This window comes from Mesoplodon densirostris, chromosome 7, assembly GCF_025265405.1.
Source record: "Mesoplodon densirostris isolate mMesDen1 chromosome 7, mMesDen1 primary haplotype, whole genome shotgun sequence".
Lineage (NCBI taxonomy): Eukaryota > Metazoa > Chordata > Mammalia > Artiodactyla > Ziphiidae > Mesoplodon > Mesoplodon densirostris.
In genome coordinates, this window is record NC_082667.1 from 9,983,174 (window position 1) to 10,001,489 (window position 18,316).

Consider the following 18,316-nt stretch of genomic DNA (forward strand, 5'->3'; position numbering starts at 1 on the left):
TCCCAGGCAAAGCATTTTTCAAAGTTTCCGGTCACTGGGGTACAGTCTGAAATTCTTGCCTATGGTGTAAGATATCGAAAGATAAATTTTTGGTTATCTGGTTAATATTTAACATTTTCAGCATCAATATAATTGCAACATAATCAGGTCTTGAAATTTATTGATCGTGAAATGAATACATTTCAGATGGATTTGTGGTTTCAAAGAATCCAGTTTCATAAGCTGATCTCATCTTTATGAGAAACAAGAATGAAGAAGGGAGCAATGGGAAACAATGAGCTTCTAACTTTGGGGACTGCGTTGACTTTGGTTAGAACTTCCTGCCCATGAAGTGCTTGCCTTCCTCCAATGGGTTGGCCAGAGAGTGACGGAAGATCTTTGGGAGTCAGGGGTATCTCCCTGGGACCACTTGGTTATTGACGTGGTCCCACCGGGAAGTAGATGGAATAAAAAGGCTCTCCAGTCCCGTAATGTACTTAATCTACTGTCTTAGTTTCCAGATGGGTCTTAACTTAGCCACTAGAGGAAGAGCCTAGGAGCTGAGTCTTGAAGGAATCTTAAGGTTGCCAGATTTAGCAGATGATAATAGAAGATGTCAGGTTAAATTTGAATTTTTTTTTAGGTTTTTGAAAATATATATATTTATTTGACTGCACTGGGTCTTAGTTGTGGCATGAGGGATCTTTAGTTGTGGGATGTGGAATCTAGTTCCCTGACCAGGGATCGAATCCAGGACCCCTGCTTGGGAGATCAGAGTTTTAACTGTTGGACCACAGGGAAGTCCCTAAATTTGAATTTTAGATAAATAATGAATTTTTTTTTTTTTTTTTTTTTTTTAGTATAGCCATGTCCCAAACATTGCATAGGGCACGGAGGATGGAGCTTGGGTCTTCAAGTGACTTTGGGAAGGGGAGACATTATAGTCTGTGGAGGTGGGAACAGCATGGGTTTGTTGCCTGTTTAAATATTAATGTGTGTGCCTCATGGTAATGCAGGGAAGTGTCACCCAAGGAAGGAGGTCTGCCCGCCAGGAAGATGGTCTGTTCTGGGCTGGTGGCATCAGGAGATTGACCCTTTGCTCTCCCTTCTCTGGGCTGGCAGGAGACAGATGAGAAGTGGGTCCTGGTTGTCCCTAGATAGCACTGCCCGGGTCTGCCTTGTGGTTCTGTGGCATCAGGACCTGCCTGAGGGACACAATGAGAAGGGCTCCATGTCCCTAAGGCAGCTGCACACTAACTGAGCATCCACACCGAGAGCTTCAGTGAGAAGCACGTTGGTGGATTAATCAATCAGAGGCTAGTGGACCAGCTGGCGTATCCTCCCCTGTGGACGAGCATCAGGAAGGTCAGGAAGTGAGCACAGACTTAGAACCAGTAAGCGTTCTTCCATTGCTTTTTCTCCCTGCTCAGGACCTCTGTGCCTCCCTCGCACTGCTGTCCATCCCCTCCTGTTTGGCACAGGTTATCAGGTTAGATTTCCATGTCCTACACGACACCCAGATTCTGGTCCTGCCCCCCAGATGACTCCCTCATCACCTTGCTGGAGTGTAGGGTGTGGCTGCATTCTTTTCTCCTAGTTAGAGACAATCTCTTGGTTCATCCCCATAGATAGCTCACCCCATATACCATCTGTGAATTTACCAGCCTAACCTGGAGGGCAATCTTTTTTTTTTTTTAAACATCTTTGTTGGAGTATAATTGCTTTACAATGGTGTGTTAGTTTCTGCTTTATAACAAAGTGAATCAGTTATACATATACATATATCCCCATATCCCCTCTCTCTTGCGTCTCCCTCCCACTCTCCCCATTCCACCTCTCTAGGTGGTCACAAAGCACCGAGCTGATCTCCCTGTGCTATGCGGCTGCTTCCCACTAGCTGTCTATTTTACATTTGGTAGGGTATGTATGTCCATGCCACTCTCTCACTTCGTCCCAGCTTACCCTTCACCCTCCCTGTGTCCTCAAGTCCATTCTCGATGTCTGCGTCTTTATTCCTGTCCTGCCTCTAGGTTCTTCAGACCTTTTTTTTTTTAATATTCCATATATATGTGTTAGCATATGGTATTGGTTTTTCTCTTTCTGACTTACTTCACTCTGTATGACAGTCTCTAGGTCCATCCACCTCATTACAAATAACTCAATTTTCTTTCTTTTTATGGCCGAGTAATATTACATTGTATATATGTGCCACATCTTCTTTATCCATTCATCTGTTGATGGACACTTAGGTTACTTCCATGTCCTGGCTATTGTAAGTAGAGCTGCAATGAACACTGTGGTACATGACTCTTTTTGAATTATGGTTTTCTCAGGGTATATGCCCAGTAGTGGGATTGCTGGATCGTATGGTAGTTCTATTATTAGTTTTTTAAGGAACCACCATACTGTTCTCCATAGTGGCTGTATCAATTTACATTCCCACCAACAGTGCAAGAGTGTTCCCTTTTCTCCACACCCTCTCCAGCATTTATTGTTTGTAGATTTTTTTATAATGGCCATTCTGACTGGTGTGAGATGATACCTCATTGTAGTTTTGATTTGCATTTCCTGGAGGGCAATCTTATTTCCAAACCTTGTCCACTGCTGTACCCCCAGCGTAGGTGGGGGAAGCAGCAGGATTTGAGTCCAGAGCACCGGGGAGGACCAGGCTCTCAGGAGGGCCTCCTGGACCAGGCGAAGAATCTGGAATTTATCCTGTAGGAGCCTGTTAGCAAAGGGAAATGAAGGTTGCAGATGGAATTAAGGTTGCTAATCAGCTGATGCTGAGATGAAGAGATCATCTTGGATTACTGGGGTGGGCCCAGTGCAGTCACAAGGGTCCTTCCGCATGGGAGAAGGAGCCAGAAGAGGAGGCTGCACTGCTGACTTTGAAGGTGAGAGAAGGGGCCACGAGCCAATGAATGAAGGTTGCCTCTAGAAACTGAAAAAACAAGAAAACAGACTCTCCCTTAGAACCTCCAGAAGGAACACAGGCTGCCAACACTTTGATTTTTAGTTCAGTGAAATCATTTTGAATTTCTGAGCTCCAGATCTGTAAGATAATAAATGTGAATTTTTTAAAAAAGCCATTAAGTTTGTGGTGATTTGTTATAGGAGACATAGGAAACTAGGTTAGAGAACTATTTGCAATACTCCAGGCCACAGATGGTAAAGACCTGCTACTGGAATCAGAGTAAGGAGAAGGGGACACATTCAAGGTAAATTGAGAAGAGACGGACTCAGAGACCGATGGACGCATAGGGTCAGAGGTCAAGAGATCCCTCCTCTGGCCCCAGTGCCCTGAGGCCTGGCCCTCATCTTATCTCTCCCAAGGAGTCCCTGACCAGCATCTCCATCCTGTCCCAGAGCTGAAGGACTATCTACATGTGTCACCAGGGCCATAAGAGGGAATTTTAAAGGACTCTCTGTAGCTACATGTCTTGCAGTCACACAGGATGCTTGGGTGCTGCAGGCACATAACTTTAGATATTTTAGGAGTTATCTACTGTCATAGGCTAGGAATCCATTCACTTGATGGGGGACAAATCTGAGTTCCAAACGCCTGGTTTATCCATTCTGATGCGACCGTGCATGCTAAGCTGAATCTATTTTCAGATTTATTTATATTTGCATGTATTATAGCGTTATAATTTTAGTTTGCTCACAGAAATCCGTTGGGTGGCTAACTCCTAATGATTCATGCTCACATGGTTTCCACGTGCCCGCTGGTGTGTTCCATAAGTGCCTGGGAGGAACGTTCCCTAATTACACGTTGCAGAAGGCATTGTTTATGTGGCCCCTTCCTCATCAATCAAGGTTTTTTTTATCATTTGTCTGAAGCCATTCTGAACAGCAATCACCCTACGGTGAATTACTACCCACAAATCCCCTGGCATTCGCAAACAGCACGCTGGCATTAGCCATAAACTAGACATCATTTTATCCATATCATCTTCATAAAGTTGGTAAGGGCTGGTTTCACCTCCTCTTCCTGCCTTGTGAATCATTTATAGATTTTTCTGCCTGGCTAACATTAATCCTCTCACATGTTGAGGGTGTAAAACTGCAGCTTTCCTACTGATCCATCAATTTAGGCATTGACATAGCAAGGGCAAGTCTTTGGATTTTGCAACGTGGTGGCAATGTTTGGTAATGACCACTCCTCTTTAGCTTTTTTTTTTTTTTTTTTTAACATCTTTATTGGAGTATAACTGCTTTACAATGTTGTGTTAGTTTCTGCTGTATAACAAAGTGAATCAGCTATATGCATACATATATCTTTAGCTTTCTTCAAGAGTAAACGTTCCGGGCTTCCCTGGTGGCACAGTGGTTAAGAATCTGCCTGCCAATGCAGGGGACACGGGTTCGAGCCCTGGTCCCGGAAGATCCCACATGCCACGGAGCAACTAAGCCCGCGTGCCACAACTACTGAGCCTGCACTCTACAGCCCTCGAGCCACAGCTACTGAGCCTGCGTGCCCCAACTACTGAAGCCCGCGTGCCTAGAGCCCGTGCTCTGCAACAAGAGAGGCCACTTCAATGAGAAGCCCGCGCACTGCAACGAAGAGTAGCCCCTGCTCGCTGCAACTAGAGAAAGCCTACGTACAGCAACGGAGACACAGTGCAGCCAAAAATAAACAAAGAAAAATAAATACATTTATTTTTTAAAAAAAGAGTAAATGTCCCTTTGGTGGCAAAGTAATATACTTTTCAAAGATCAATTTCACCCAGATTCACGGTTTCATTGACAACGTGATCAAGAAAAAATGTGGGGCTTCCCTGGTGGCGCAGTGGTTGAGAGTTCGCCTGCCGATGCAGGGGACACAGGTTCGTGCCCTGGTCCGGGAAGATCCCACATGCCGCGGAGCGGCTGGGCCCATGAGCCATGGCTGCTGAGCCTGCGCGTCCAGAGCCTGTGCTCCGCAACGGGAGAGGCCACGACAGTGAGAGGCCCGCGTACCACAAAAAAAAAAAAAGAAAAAAAAAAAGAAAAAATGTGATCTTTCCCCTGGGCTCCTCAGAGGTATGAATGCTAAAAAATGCTAAAAGTAATATAGTGCTAAAAATACATTTCTTGTTTTTAATCTTTTTTTTTTGGCTTTATTGAGATGCATTTTACATTTTTTTTCTTTACACACTTTGTGCGTAATACTTCTCAAATGCAGGAAGCTTATATTCATACATTGGCTTCCTTGTGTTTTAGAGTTTGGCAGATTCACAGTGAAAAAGGCTGATTATATAATTATATATTTATATGATCCAGGGCTGGACACGCTTTTTCTCCTCCTCCTCCTTCTTCAAATGTACAAATCATTCTTAGCTTGAGGTCTGTTCAAAAATAAGCCATGGCTTTAGTGTGGCCTGCCAGGCGTAGTTTGCAGACTCGTGCTATATAACGTAGGCCAGGAAAAAAAAAAAAAAAGACAAAAAAGAACCCAGTGACATACCTTCATTTCTCTAATCTCCTTTTGCTTTCTGGCAACATGCGTCACACAGATACGTGCTCCGTGGCTGTGATCAGTTCATCTTGCCTTCTGCTCTTTTCAGACTAAATGTACATTTCTGTGTGCTGACAGCTCACATTCTTTGGATCCCCTACCTCTGCAGCTCCCTTGAGGTGGAGACTCCCTTTTATCCGCAGATACCTGTTGTATTTGCCCTAGGTAAATATTTCCCCAGTTGTGACTAGGTAATTAAAATTCTCAACCTTTTATGACCCTGGATCTTTATCTGTTTGAACAACACTCATCTAGGTGGATGGCTCAGAGGAGCCCCGGGGACTCCGCAGTGAGGAAGTGGGGGAGGAGGGGGAGGCAGGAGGCGCCCCACCCTCTACCAAGAATCTTCTGGAATTGCCAATCCCCCTGACCTGCTCTGGAATTTTTACAGTCACAGGCCCTCTTCTGTGGCACACAATGAGGGAGGGGTGCAATGGCTTTACAAACGGTTTGTGTGTGTGTGTCTGCACAAGCATGCACACACGTGTGTGTTTGGGGCAGGGTGGGTGGACATTTCTCATCGGTATCACTTCAGTTACTAGCTCAGGAAATTCCTGCGTCTGGGATCCTACTCTCTGTAGGGCAGGGGTTGGGGCCTGGGCTCTGGAATCCGGGTTGTGTGAGGAATAAATAAGAAATTGCAAAAAATGCCTGCCAGCGAGTAAGCGATCAATAAAAGAAATTGTTAGGTTACTTGAGACTTTAAAAATGGGGTGGATGGAGGTCAAAGGTCAGCTCCACCAGCGCCCCGTGGTCCTCTGTACCTCTGGGGCCATCGTTGTAGATTCCGTTGGACTCGCCCTTGGAATTGTTTGGGAATGGAATTATTACTAATTCCAAAAGTGCTGACACATCACTGGCAGGGTTCAGCGGGCAGCAACTTTGTGTGACTGCCCTTGCTTTTCCTCAGAATTCTGATGAAAAACCCCCTGAAAAATCAAATTAAAGCAATCAAAGATGATAAAAGATCCCTAGAGATGAACTGTGTTTCATCATCTGTCCCGCGGAGTGAGCCGGGCTGGGTGGAGCCGCAGGGCTCAGAAGTTCCAGGGCCGGACCAGCGCGTCCGCTCCTGGACACCTTGGTGGACACTGCCCCCCAGTGGTCTCGGCGGCACCGGCCGCTGAGGGCGGGGGAGGCACGTCCCCGTGGGACCACGTTGCTTCTTGGAAAAATCCGGACGGAAGAGGTTTCTCTCTTCAGACCTCTCCTTGCGTGCTCTCTGCTTATGCCTCCTCCATTCCCGCTTCCCTGTGCGCATCCTCCACTTTCATTCAATTGCTGGGGATGGTGTGGCCTGGACAGAGGATGTTTGGGGGATATTTATATCCACATGGGACCCATCTTTAGGACGAGTTCTAACCTTTGCCCATTTCGCTCTAGGGCGAATCCCCCGCTCCCCCGCACCAGGAGGCATGTGGGATCTTAGTTCCCCCTAAGGGGATGGAACTAAGGGATGGGACCCACACCCCCTTCATTGGAAGCGCAGAGTCTTAACCACTGGACCTCCAGGGAAGTCCCTAGGGGGAATTTTTACAGCAATCATCAATAGTTTTTGTTTGTTTGTTTGTTTGTGGTACGCGGGCCTCTCACTGTTGTGGCCTCTCCTGTTGCGGAGCACAGGCTCCGGACGCGCAGGCTCAGTGGCCATGGCTCACGGGCCCAGCCGCTCCACGGCGTGTGAGATCTTCCCGGACCCGGGCACACACCCGTGTCCCCTGCATCGGCAGGCGGACTCTCAACCACTGCGCCACCAGGGAAGCCCCATCAATAGTTTTTGAGCAGCTTATGCTCTGTGGCCTGTGTCAAGGCCCTGAAGTAGGAAGGGGCTTGGTGGCTTGGTTCTTAAAAAAACTAAAGGCCAGAGGGGTGGACTGCAGAGATGGAGTGAGCAGTGGGAAGGAGGGTGGGAGATGAGAGCCAGTGATGAGCCCGTTCTGCATTTGGAGGTTATGAGAAGAGTGCTGGGAAGCTTTGAAGGGCTTTACTTGGTTGGGGTGGGGGAAGTGGCCCAGGAAGGGGGTTTTCATTTGATAAAAACTACTTTGGCCTCAGTGTGGAGTGTGGACTGCAGGGGCGCTAGAGTGTGAGCTGGGAGCCAGTTAGGAGGCTTCCCTCCCCCGGGTTGTGCGGCAGAGGAATGGGTAGTGTGGCCCAGGGTGGCTCTGTGGACATGGAGACAGTTCTCAGAGGTGCTTTGGAGGTAAGCTGCTTGGCTGGACGTGACAGTGCTGGAGAGGGAAGGGCCGGGGATGCCCCTTGGACTTCAGGCGAGAGCAACTGGGCGGCTAGGGATAGAATTTACAGAGATTGGAAAGAGATGGGGTGGCGTGGGGGGCAATCAGACTTCTGTTGGACAAGAGGAGTTTGAGATGTTGGGTAGATGGTAGGATATAAGGGGAAGAGGTCTGGGCTGTTTTGGAGGTAAAGTTCTTTCTTTCCTTTTTTAGTTTTATTTTCGCTGCACCACACAGCTTGCAGGATCTCAGTTCCCCAACAGGGGTTGAACCTGGGCCCTGTCAGTGAAAGCCCAGAATCCTAACCACTAGGCCACAAGGGAACTCCCTTTAGAAGGTTCTGAATTTTCTCCTGGGGCCCAAGGGCAGGGCTCAGTGGGGCCTCAAGAAGGGCAGGGGTTGGGCTTCCCTGGTGGTGCAGTGGTTGAGAGTCCGCCTGCTGATGCAGGGGACATGGGTTCATGCCCCGGTCCGGGAGGATCCCACATGCTGTGGAGCGGCTGGGCCCGTGAGCCATGGCCGCTGAGCCTGTGCGTCCGGAGCCTGTGCTCCACAACGGGAGAGGCTGCAACAGTGAGAGGCCCGCGTACTGCAAAAAAACAACAACAACAAAAAAAGAAGAGCAGGGGCTCAGGAAGAAGCCCAGGCAGCCTCCCCTCTTCCCTCTTGCTTCACCCTCTGCCTGCAATGCTCTGTCCGCCTCCCCCCACCTCGTTGAATTCCGCCCATCCCTGCTCAGACCCTGAGCAGCGGGACTCCCGGGCTGGCCTGTCCATGCTGCTCTTGGTCACATCACTCCCTGTATTTCTTTTAGGCTTTTATCAGAGTTCTCTCTATCTGTCTATTTGTTTCCTTGTTGATTTGCAGGGCGCTGACCATCTTCCCTGCTAGATTGCCAGCTCCTTGAGAGGAGAGGCCACTGTTTTCTTCACTCTGCTCTACTTGGGCCTCAGTGTGGTTCTGGCGCTGAGCAAGGGCTTCATGCATATTTGTTGGGTTATGAAATCTGCTCCCGGGTTCCTCAGAACGCCCAGCACCACTATGAACACGTGGAAAGTGCTGGTAAACACCCAGGGATTGATTTCACGCCTGAAGACTCCTTCGCCACAAGACAAAAAGGGGGTGGTGTGAAAGTTGACTGGGAGGGGACTCAGGGAACGGCGGGAGACGGGGGCAGGTCAGAGAGGGGCTTCAGGGTCGAACAAGAGCACCATCGCCAGTGGATGGCAGTCATTAGGTGCTGACCAGCCTGGTCCCGACCCACCCACCCCCCAGACTCCTCTTCTGGGCAGAGACTGACGTGAATGGACAGTTTGACACGTAGGCCTCTGCAATTTCAGCCTGGAAATAGGATGTCCTAACAATGATGACTGATAAAGGATCTAGAAAATGCATGAGTAGAGGGTTTTTGCTTTAAAAAATAGTTTGACAAATAATTTCGTGTAGCAAATATGAAGTGAGCGAAACAGCCTGCCTTCTCTGGGGATGCCCCTCAGAGGCTATTGCTCCTTGAAATTAGCCCCAAGGACACTGGATTCCTAATCAAGGAATCGAGTCTGTTCCTCCCTCCAGCCTTTGTTTCCTAAGTTTCTTAGGAATCTGATCCTTCTGTAGGTGGAGGGCGTCAGTCGTGTGCTGGGTGTGATTTGCAGGACTGTCACAGGGCCACTCAGCCCCTCATAGCACCCTACTGCTCTGTCAAAATGCTTGAAAAGTCCACCATTTATCTTTTTTGTTTTTTTTCCTGAGGTATGCAGGCCTCTCACTGTTGTGGCCTCTCCCGTTGTGGAGCACAGGCTCCGGACGCGCAGGCTCAGTGGCCATGGCTCACGGGCCCAGCCGCTCCGCGGCATGTGGGATCTTCCCGGACTGGGGCACGAACCCATGTCCCTGAATCGGCAGGTGGACTCTCAACCACTGCGCCACCAGGGAAGCCCCACCATTTATCTTTGGGAGACAGAACTCTCTGGAAAGCTCCATCTTTGTCTGCAGGCATGTCTGGGTAGCATAATCACCTGAAATATTTCTTTTTCCACCCAAGAGTGGGATCCCAAAGGGTCTGGAAGAAACAGAACACTTACTTCCATTATTTTTTTTTTTTCTTTTTTTGTGGTACGCGGGCCTCTCACTGTTATGGCCTCTCCCGTTGTGGAGAACAGGCTCCGGACGCGCAGGCTCAGCGGCCATGGCTCACGAACCCAGCCGTTCCGCAGCATGTGGGATCTTCCCGGACCGGGGCACGAACCCGTGTCCCCTGCATCGGCAGGCGGACTCCCAACCACTGCGCCACCAGGGAAGCCCTTACTTCCATTATTAAATGGGTGTTAGAGAGGTCAGCCTCAGGTCAGCTGCCACCCTGTCTAACCTCTCCCCGCCTTCCCCCGTACGTCAAGTTTGAGCAAGGCCCTGGGAACGATTCCAGGCCAGCTCTCTGCCCATGGAAGGGAGTATGTGCTAGAAGCTGGTCTGGCCACCTGTGGACCAGAAGTGAGACAGGGCCTGGGCCCCTTGGGGATGTGTTTCCATGGCCACTGCTTTTTTTTTGCTCTAAACGTACCCCAGGAGCAGCACACCTTCTCACTCTAGCAGGTGAATAAAAAAGAGATGGGGACACAGAGATGTGATGCTTGTACTTTATTGCAGGGAGCCAGACAGCGCTGGTGGGGATGGAGTGAAGGAAATATCCGGGGAGTGGCAGGGGCCTCGGCAGGTGGAGATCTTCAGCTTCTAAATCCTAAGCACACTGTGGGCTTTTGATTATTTTGTCCTAAAGCAAACAAACAAAAAACCCAATACATAGTGAATGAACGTCAAAGTCAGACCCAGAAACTTCAATGTCACCTAAGAGGTTCGGTGTTTCTGGGAGGAGCTAAGCTTAGACTATTTCTCAGAAGCTTCTTTATTTTTATTTTCTTATTTTATTTATTAATTTTTAAAACTTTTTGGCCGCACGGCATGCAGGATCTTAATTCCCTGACCAGGGATCGAACCCACACCCCCTGCAGTGAAAATGCCTTAACCACTTAACCACTGGGCCGCCAGGGAAGTCCCTCAGAAGCTTCTTTAGAAAAAGTAAGATGGGGCTTCCCTGGTGGCGCAGTGGTTGAGAATCTGCCTGCTAATGCAGGGGACACGGGTTCGAGCCCTAGTCTGGGAGTTCGAGCCCTAGTCTGGGAAGATCCCACATGCCGCAGAGCAACTAGGCCTGTGAGCCGCAATTACTGAGCCTGCACGTCTGGAGCCTGTGCTCCACAACAAGAGAGGCTGTGATAGTGAGAGGCCCGCGCACTGCGATGAAGAGTGGCCCCCGCTTGCCACAACTAGAGAAAGCCCTCGCACAGAAACGAAGACACAACACAGCAAAGAAAAAAAAAAAAAAAAAAAGTAAGATGGCTGTGTCTGCTCCCTGGGGACATTTGCACTATGACTCTCCTCTCTGGATTAGAAAAGGGTTCCCAAAGGGAGTTGACACTGCACCTGAGGGATGTGGGAAATCCTCCATTGGGCAGTGGGAGAGGAGGGAGCCGTGTACCGTGAGCTTTATCATGCTGTCCTTGGCCTTCTGGGGGAGATGTCCACCAGCATCTTCAACTGGGCCCCTGCATCTTTCATGTCTTCCTCAGGGCTGAAGGGTTCAAGGGCAGCCTCATAGCTGGAAAGCGTGCCCATGAAGAGGTTTTCAACGACATGTAGAAAGTTCAGGCAGACCTCTGTAGATGCTGGAGCACAGAAAAGAGAGAGCACATGTGTCCAGGCCCTTGTCTACACTGGCCAGCTTCCTGCCTGGGCCTGGCCCAGATGCACATAGCTGGGCCTGTCAGCAAGAAATAGCAGCCCTTTCATCGACGGCCTTGAATGTGAGACCTGGTGGCACTCCAAGCAGTTGGCTCTTTGACGCCATGTGGATGCCTTCTGGGTTGCGGCCAGCTTTTCCTGGCTTGCCTGAGCCTCCCTTGTCCTTCCTGGGTTGCGGTGGGCAAGGTGCTACTCGCTCTTTCTGATAGAGTTCTAGGCAGGCACTGAGCATAGAAGCTGCTGATCTGATGTGTTTGGTGTGCGTGCGGGGGCTGGGAAGAGGCCGTCGAGGGTTTTGGCTCCCACATGCCTCTTACCGATGGTTAGTGATGGTCTGAGCCACACGTGACAAAGTCAGGCTCTGGCAGGAAGAGGCACTTGTACCAGCCAAGCATGAGCCCCCGAGCCTGGCCCAGAAGAGGAATCCACTGTGGGCTCCAGGCCTTGTGGGCTCATCCACAACACAGACACACCTCTGCGTCTATTCCTGGCCCTGCCATGTTCCCTTCACCAGAGTTCTCCCTACCCCGCCTCCGGTTGTGCTCCTTTTTAGGTCCCTGCCCCCAGGAATGTGGGGAGAGTCACCATCCCCTACTCCCTGCTTGCCCATCTTCCTACTGAGTCTCAAATCCCCGTCCTTGAATTTGCTGCCCGGTGGCAAACTCCCCTGCCTGGGCTCCAGGGCCCCACTCAAAGTGGCCACTCCAAGTCAGACCCTCTCCAGAACTTAGATCCCTGCTTTGCAACTTACTATGCCATCAGCCAAGTTACTTTATCTTTCTTTAGCTCAGTTTTCTCATCTGTAAAATGGGGATAATGTCCCCACTTCATAGGGTTGCGGTGAACGGGGTTCAGCACGGTGATGGGCACGTTGTAAGCGCTAAATAAATGTTAGACCTTATTATTGGTATTATCATATGTGCACACACAGGAACATACCAACGCATCCCAGCCCCACCTCCTAACATATTTCAGTCCTGTCTTGCTGGGCCACCCCGCTCTGTACCTGGCATTGAGATCTTCTAATTAACATACGTTTCAGTCCAAATGATGTTATTTCCCCTTTAAAATAGACATCTCTGCACCACAGTTGTTCCCACTGCCTCTTGGTCTTGGTTTTCTAACTAACTCCCCCGCCTCGCCAAGGTCATAAAACGTACCTCCATGGTTGTCAGGAAACTTTGTTTGAAAGTGAACTAACTTTGAAAGTGAACTAACTTTGAAAGTGAACTAACGGGAATTTGTTTAAAATTTTTGGTTGTAGAAGGAGTAGAAGAGGCTGACACAGAGTAAAAAACAGTTCAGTAACCCAGCTCCCAAGAGATCAGAGGATTTCTGGGCGGGGGGTGTGATTCACCCCCCACCCCATTCCTTTCCTCTTAGTGACAGCTGCAACTCTTCAGAGACTCCTAACCCTTTTTTTGCAGAGGACAGAAAGTGTTTAGAAATCTCCATTCTGAGTTGGCAGTTTCCCAAAGGGAAGAGCCCTTTCTAGAATATTCCTCTCTGTGCAGAATGGGAGACCTTGCCTTGGGTTGGGTTTCTTTGGAACCCATGAGGCTCCTTCCAGCCCCTTTGGCTGCCAGAGTGGTGTGTTGACCCCAAATCCGGAGGCAGCATCCAGGTCTCTTGGCATCTCAGGGTCTGTCCAGGCCTGGGCTTTGAGAAGCTTGTTTGTTACTCTTATTCCGCTGGTCATTGCATCTAGGTGGGATATTCTCCATCCCTCCCTCCAGTCTGTTCCATTCCCTGCACTTCTGAGGTTGTTGGATATGGAAGATGGGGTCCTTTTCAGGTTTCCCCACAGCCTCGGGGCTCTCCCCAAGTTCCCAAGATGAGCTTGCTCGCTAGATCCAGCTTCCTGGCTGGGAGTCAGCTTTCCCAGCCTCTCCCGGCAGCTAAACAGAGGGCACGGACAGCCGTCCCCTCTCTCGAGAAGAACTGGGAGAGTTCTTGAGCTCGGCTTGGGGCGGAGGGCTCTGGACACTCACCAGGGCTGCAGAAGAGAGTCAGGGAGACCAGGGTGAGGGCAAGGGCGAGCTTCATGGTGGGAGGGAGGCTGGTGAGGGAGGCTCTGTCCCTGTCTCTGGATCTGGTGGTCTTGTGGGAGATGTGCCCATCCGGGTATCTTCTTATATGCTCCTGGAGCGGGTAGGGCAGGGCGAGGGCTCCACTTATGGGACCACACTGTTTACATGGGCATCAGCTCAGTGGAAAAAGTAAACATTCTCCTTTCTCAACCCGGTTTCTGTCCCCATGGAAACTGAGCTCACACAATAGGCCACTTGGGAGGGGGGAACCCAGGGTCCAGTGTGGAGGAAGCAAGGGTTCCCAAGTCAAAGGGTCTGGAGAGCTGGCTGCCTGTGCCACTCTCTTTGAACCTGAGCACCGGGCAGTCCAAATCGACAGACAGAAGCAATTGTAGAGCCCACCTGGACCCATCACCCTGGGAGAAACTGAGGCTTAAGGCCCCATAGCAGTGGCAGCAACAGGACTAGGACTCGGGACTCCTGATACTTCAATGGGCTCCTCTCCAAGGAAATGGCTGGACCTTAAGCTTCCAGGGTCCCACGGTCCAGAGCATCTCGTGGTCAGACTTGGGGGAGAAACTGGACTGAAGCATGCTGACAGGTGAAGGAGTTCTCCAGAAGGCCCCTGAAACCCAAGCCCCAGGTCAGGCTGGAGGACGCACTGCACCAGCTGGGTCTGGAGTCCTGCCCTCCTGAAGGCAAATCTACGGGCACTTTGGGCCTTATTGCACTTGACCTCTTAATGGCCTTGGCCCGTTTCCTTCTTGAACTGTTCTCCCACCTGCACTCCCACGACTCAGTCCTTTCCTGTTTTCCTCCCTGACCGACCTTCTTGTTCTTTAGACGTTGATTCTTCACTGACCGAGCTTACGTACTGGTGGTTCCAGGCTGTGGCCGTGGCCCCTTCTGGCCTCCTGACGCTATGTCAGAGGCTGCCTGCTTCTCTCTCCAGTATCCGTGCCTTAGAACACAGGCCTGCCCGGGTCAAAGTCACCTCCTAAACGGCCTCTGCCTCCTAGCTCGTCCTCCTTGGCCATCCTGGGAAAGGCCACAAGAATGATCTTTCTAAAGCCTGCTGATCACATCCTCCTCCTTCTTTTTTTTTTTTTTTTTTTTTTTTTTGCGGTATGTGGGCCTCTCACTGTTGTGGCCTCTCCCACTGCGGAGCACAGGCTCCGGATGCGCAGGCCCAGCGGCCATGGCTCACGGGCCCAGCTGCTCCGCGGCATGTGGGATCTTCCCAGACCGGGGCACGAACCCGTGTCCCCTGCATCGGCAGGCGGACTCTCAACCACTGCGCCACCAGGGAAGCCCCTCCTCCTCTTTTTTGAAACCCTTTTAAAGCCTCCTTGGGCGGATGGGATAAAATTCAAGTGTGATTTATTACAAGGCCCTTGTCCACTGGCCTTTGCTACCACTTGGGCCTTATTCCTCTGCTCCCCTGCTTGGGAATTTAACCCTATCTTAGTATTTGCCGATTTGGGAAAATGCCTCGTTTTTCTTCATGCCTTTTTACCTTTGTACAAGCTGTGCCTCGTGCCTGGAACACACATCTGCCTTGTCTCCTCCAAATCCTATCTGTACTTCAAGATTCAATCAAATGTTCATTCATTCATTCATTCATTCATTCATTCAATAAGTGCTGACCACCTGCTAGGAGTTTCAGGCACTGTGCTAGGAGTTAGGCGTTGGCTTAGACATGGAGCAGCCCTGCTCTGGAGCCCCTTCAAGATGAAATTGCCGCTGGGCTTCGAGGAGTGAGGTCAGCAGAGAGCAGCCAGTGACCAGTCCTGGGGGGTTTGCCCAGTCCCGGGGGGTCTGCCGCAGCTGCAGGGAGCTCCTTGCTCAAGGTCACACCCTCCCCAGGGCGCTCGTACCTGGTGACCAAGCAAGAAGGGTGCTTCTGTGCCGTGCGGGGCAGCTCTAGCAGGTGGTCCTTTCACTCCAGTGCGCTGTGCCTGGCTGGCCAAGTCTTTGTCGGGCCTGCGTGGCCTGCAGGCCGGTTTTCCCCTCTGCCCAGCCCAGATTCCGCCCATTTCCCTTCACAGTGTTTTTTGTTTGTTTGTTTGTTTGTTTGTTTTTTGCGGTACGCAGGCCTCTCACTGTTGCGGCCTCTCCCGTTGCGGAGCACAGGCTCCGGACGCGCAGGCTCAGCGGCCATGGCTCACGGGCCCAGCCGCTCCGCGGCATGTGGGATCCTCCCAGACCGGGGCACGAACCCATGTCCTCTGCATCGGCAGGCGGACTCTCAACCACTGCGCCACCAGGGAAGCCCTTCTTCACAGTTATTGATCCCTAGGAATAATCTTGTACCCCAGACTCCGACTCAGCATCTGCTGTCAGGACAGCATCGACCCACAACAGGGAGGCAGGAATGAACCAGGCGGGCCCAGGTCCCTGCTGCCGTGGAACTTCACTCTGGTGGGGAGACAGCAAGCAGACGGTGAGACAAATGAAACACTTGCAGGTGTGCTAAGTGATAGGGGAGAACGAAGCGGGGACCCTATGGTGGAAAAGGAGAGAGAGACTACTTAGTGGGGGGATGGGGTGGTCCTCTCTGAGCAGGTGACTCGGTGCCAAGATCTACAGGGGAGGGGCCTGGGCAGAGGGGGTTGCCCAGCACTGAGGCCCTCAGGTGGGAAGGACCTGGGCTTGTCCGGAGCACTGAGGGGCATTGTGCCTGGAGTGGGGAGTGGGGGCCAGATCCCGAAGGGCCTCCAGTTAACTTCTTTATGCTCTTGAAGGGGTTTCCTTGTTCACTGCTTTAAAAAAAATTGTGTTAAAATGCACATAACATAAAATTTACTTTCTGAGCTGTTCTTAAGTGTCCTGCTCAGTGGTATGAAATACTTTCACACTGATGGGCACCCATCACCACCATCCACCCCCATAACTCTTTTCATCTTGTAAAACTGGAACTCTATACCTGCTAAACACCAACTCCCCACCCTGCTTCCTTCAGCCCCTGGCAACCACTGTTCCACTGTCCATCTCCATGATTTTTTTTTTTTTTTTTTTTTTTTTTTTTTTGCGGTACACAGGCCTCTCACCGCTGTGGCTTCTCCCGTTGCGGAGCACAGGCTCTGGACGTGCAGGCTCAGCGGCCATGGCTCACGGGTCCAGCCGCTCTGCGGCATGTGGGATTTTCCGGACCGGGGCACAAACAGGTGTCCCCTGCATCGGCAGACGGACTCTCAACCACTGCGCCACCAGGGAAGCCCCATCTCCATGATTTTGACAAGTCTAAGTACCTTATAAAAGTGGAATCATGCCATAATTGTCTTTTTGTGACTGGCTTATTTCACTCAGCATAATGTCCTCAAGGTTCACCCATGTAGCATGTTGCAGAATTCTTTCCTCTTTGAGGCAGAATAAGATTCCATTTTATGTCTAGATCACATTTTTCTTATCCATTCATCTGTCGATAGACACTAGGGTTGTGTCTGCATTTTAGCTATCGTGAATAATGCTGCTGTGAACAGGGGTGTACAGTCTGGAAGGTGTTGATAGGGGGTGATGGGGTCTGATTTCCCTTTTGATGAGATGTCTCTGACTACTGCTCTGAGGGGAAAGGATGGGGTGGGGTGGGAGTGACTGAGCGGCTCAGCAGAAGGGATAGTGGGTTTGGACCAGCTGATGGCAGTAGGGTGAGGATGTGAGAGACCCAGGGACAGGCTTGACGTTGGATAGAATAAGACCGGTTGGGGAGGGAAACATCAGGCTGGGGCAGCCAGGGGCCTGGGGTGCTATTTCCTGACCTAGAAAAGACTCGGGAGGAATAGGAGGGGGGTGGGATCCGAGCGAAGCGTTCTTCAACCTGCGGTGCCTGTCAGCTGTTGCTCTCGCTGTCAGCCTCTACGTCCCTCTGTTTTGTGCTTTAACTTTGCAATTCTTTACTTGTTCTAACCTCTTACATAATGTTTGCTAAACAGGAATCCGTGTGGCATTAGTCAATGAATGTGAGAGTTGGAGGCTCAGAGCTGCCTTAACACGGTTAAAAGCACAGGTTCTGAAGTTGCCATCGTGTGGACTCATGGAGTATATTACTGTGTAGCTGAAAGATCAGGAGAGGAAGGTCTTCTGAACTGATCATGAAACGATCTCTGAGGCAGGCTGCAAAGGGGGAAAACAAACAAACAAACAAACAGATAAACAGGGGACTTCCCTGGTGGCTCAGTGGTTAAGAATCCACCTGCCAGTGCAGGGGATACAAGTTGAAGTCCTGGTCCGAGAAGATCGCAGCTACGCCCATGTGCCACAACTACTGAGCCCACGTGCCACAGCTACTGACGCCCGTGCACCTAGAGCCCGTGCTCCACAACAAGAGAAACCACCGCAATGAGAAGCCCTCGCACCGCAACAAAGAGTAGCCCTCCCTCGCCGCAAATAGAGAAAGCCTGCGCACAGCAACGAAGACCCAACACAGCCAAAAATAAAATAAACAAATAAATAAATTTATAAAAAAGCAGACAAAAACAAAGTGGAACGGAGTAAAAAACAGAATATAAGAGCAAAAGAATCCACATATGTAATTGCTTGTCTATGCAGAAGACATCTCTGGAAGTGGATGGTGCTGGCTGTTTCCACAAGGTGCGTGGAGGGGACCCAGAGAAGGAGACTTCACTGTAAGCACTTTGGTGCCCTTTGAATCAGGAATTATATAAAAATATTATCAATAAAAAAGGAAGAATAGGTCTGACACTTGCCACAACATGGATGAACCTTGAGGACACAGAGCTAAGTGAGATAAGCCAGTTACAGAAAGACACATGCTGTGT

General features: G+C 50.4%; 2 protein-coding genes across 2 annotated transcripts in view; one reads left to right on the plus strand and one right to left on the minus strand.

Annotated features, from left to right (window-relative positions):
- The window catches only part of AHNAK (AHNAK nucleoprotein), a 92,247-nt gene extending 87,912 nt beyond the window's left edge, over positions 1-4,335 (plus strand). Inside the window, exon 6 of the mRNA XM_060103212.1 lies at positions 4,264-4,335. Within this exon, the coding sequence (XP_059959195.1) occupies positions 4,264-4,313 (50 nt within the window). The 3' untranslated portion in view covers positions 4,314-4,335. The remainder of the gene's footprint in view (positions 1-4,263) is intronic.
- A 6,112-nt stretch (positions 4,336-10,447) lies between these two features.
- On the minus strand, positions 10,448-13,554 carry SCGB1A1 (secretoglobin family 1A member 1). The gene is given in 4 exon segments (XM_060105502.1): positions 10,448-10,480; positions 11,246-11,286; positions 11,289-11,432; positions 13,500-13,554. Coding segments are annotated over 4 exon segments (273 nt in total).
- Positions 13,555-18,316: the final 4,762 nt, after the last annotated feature.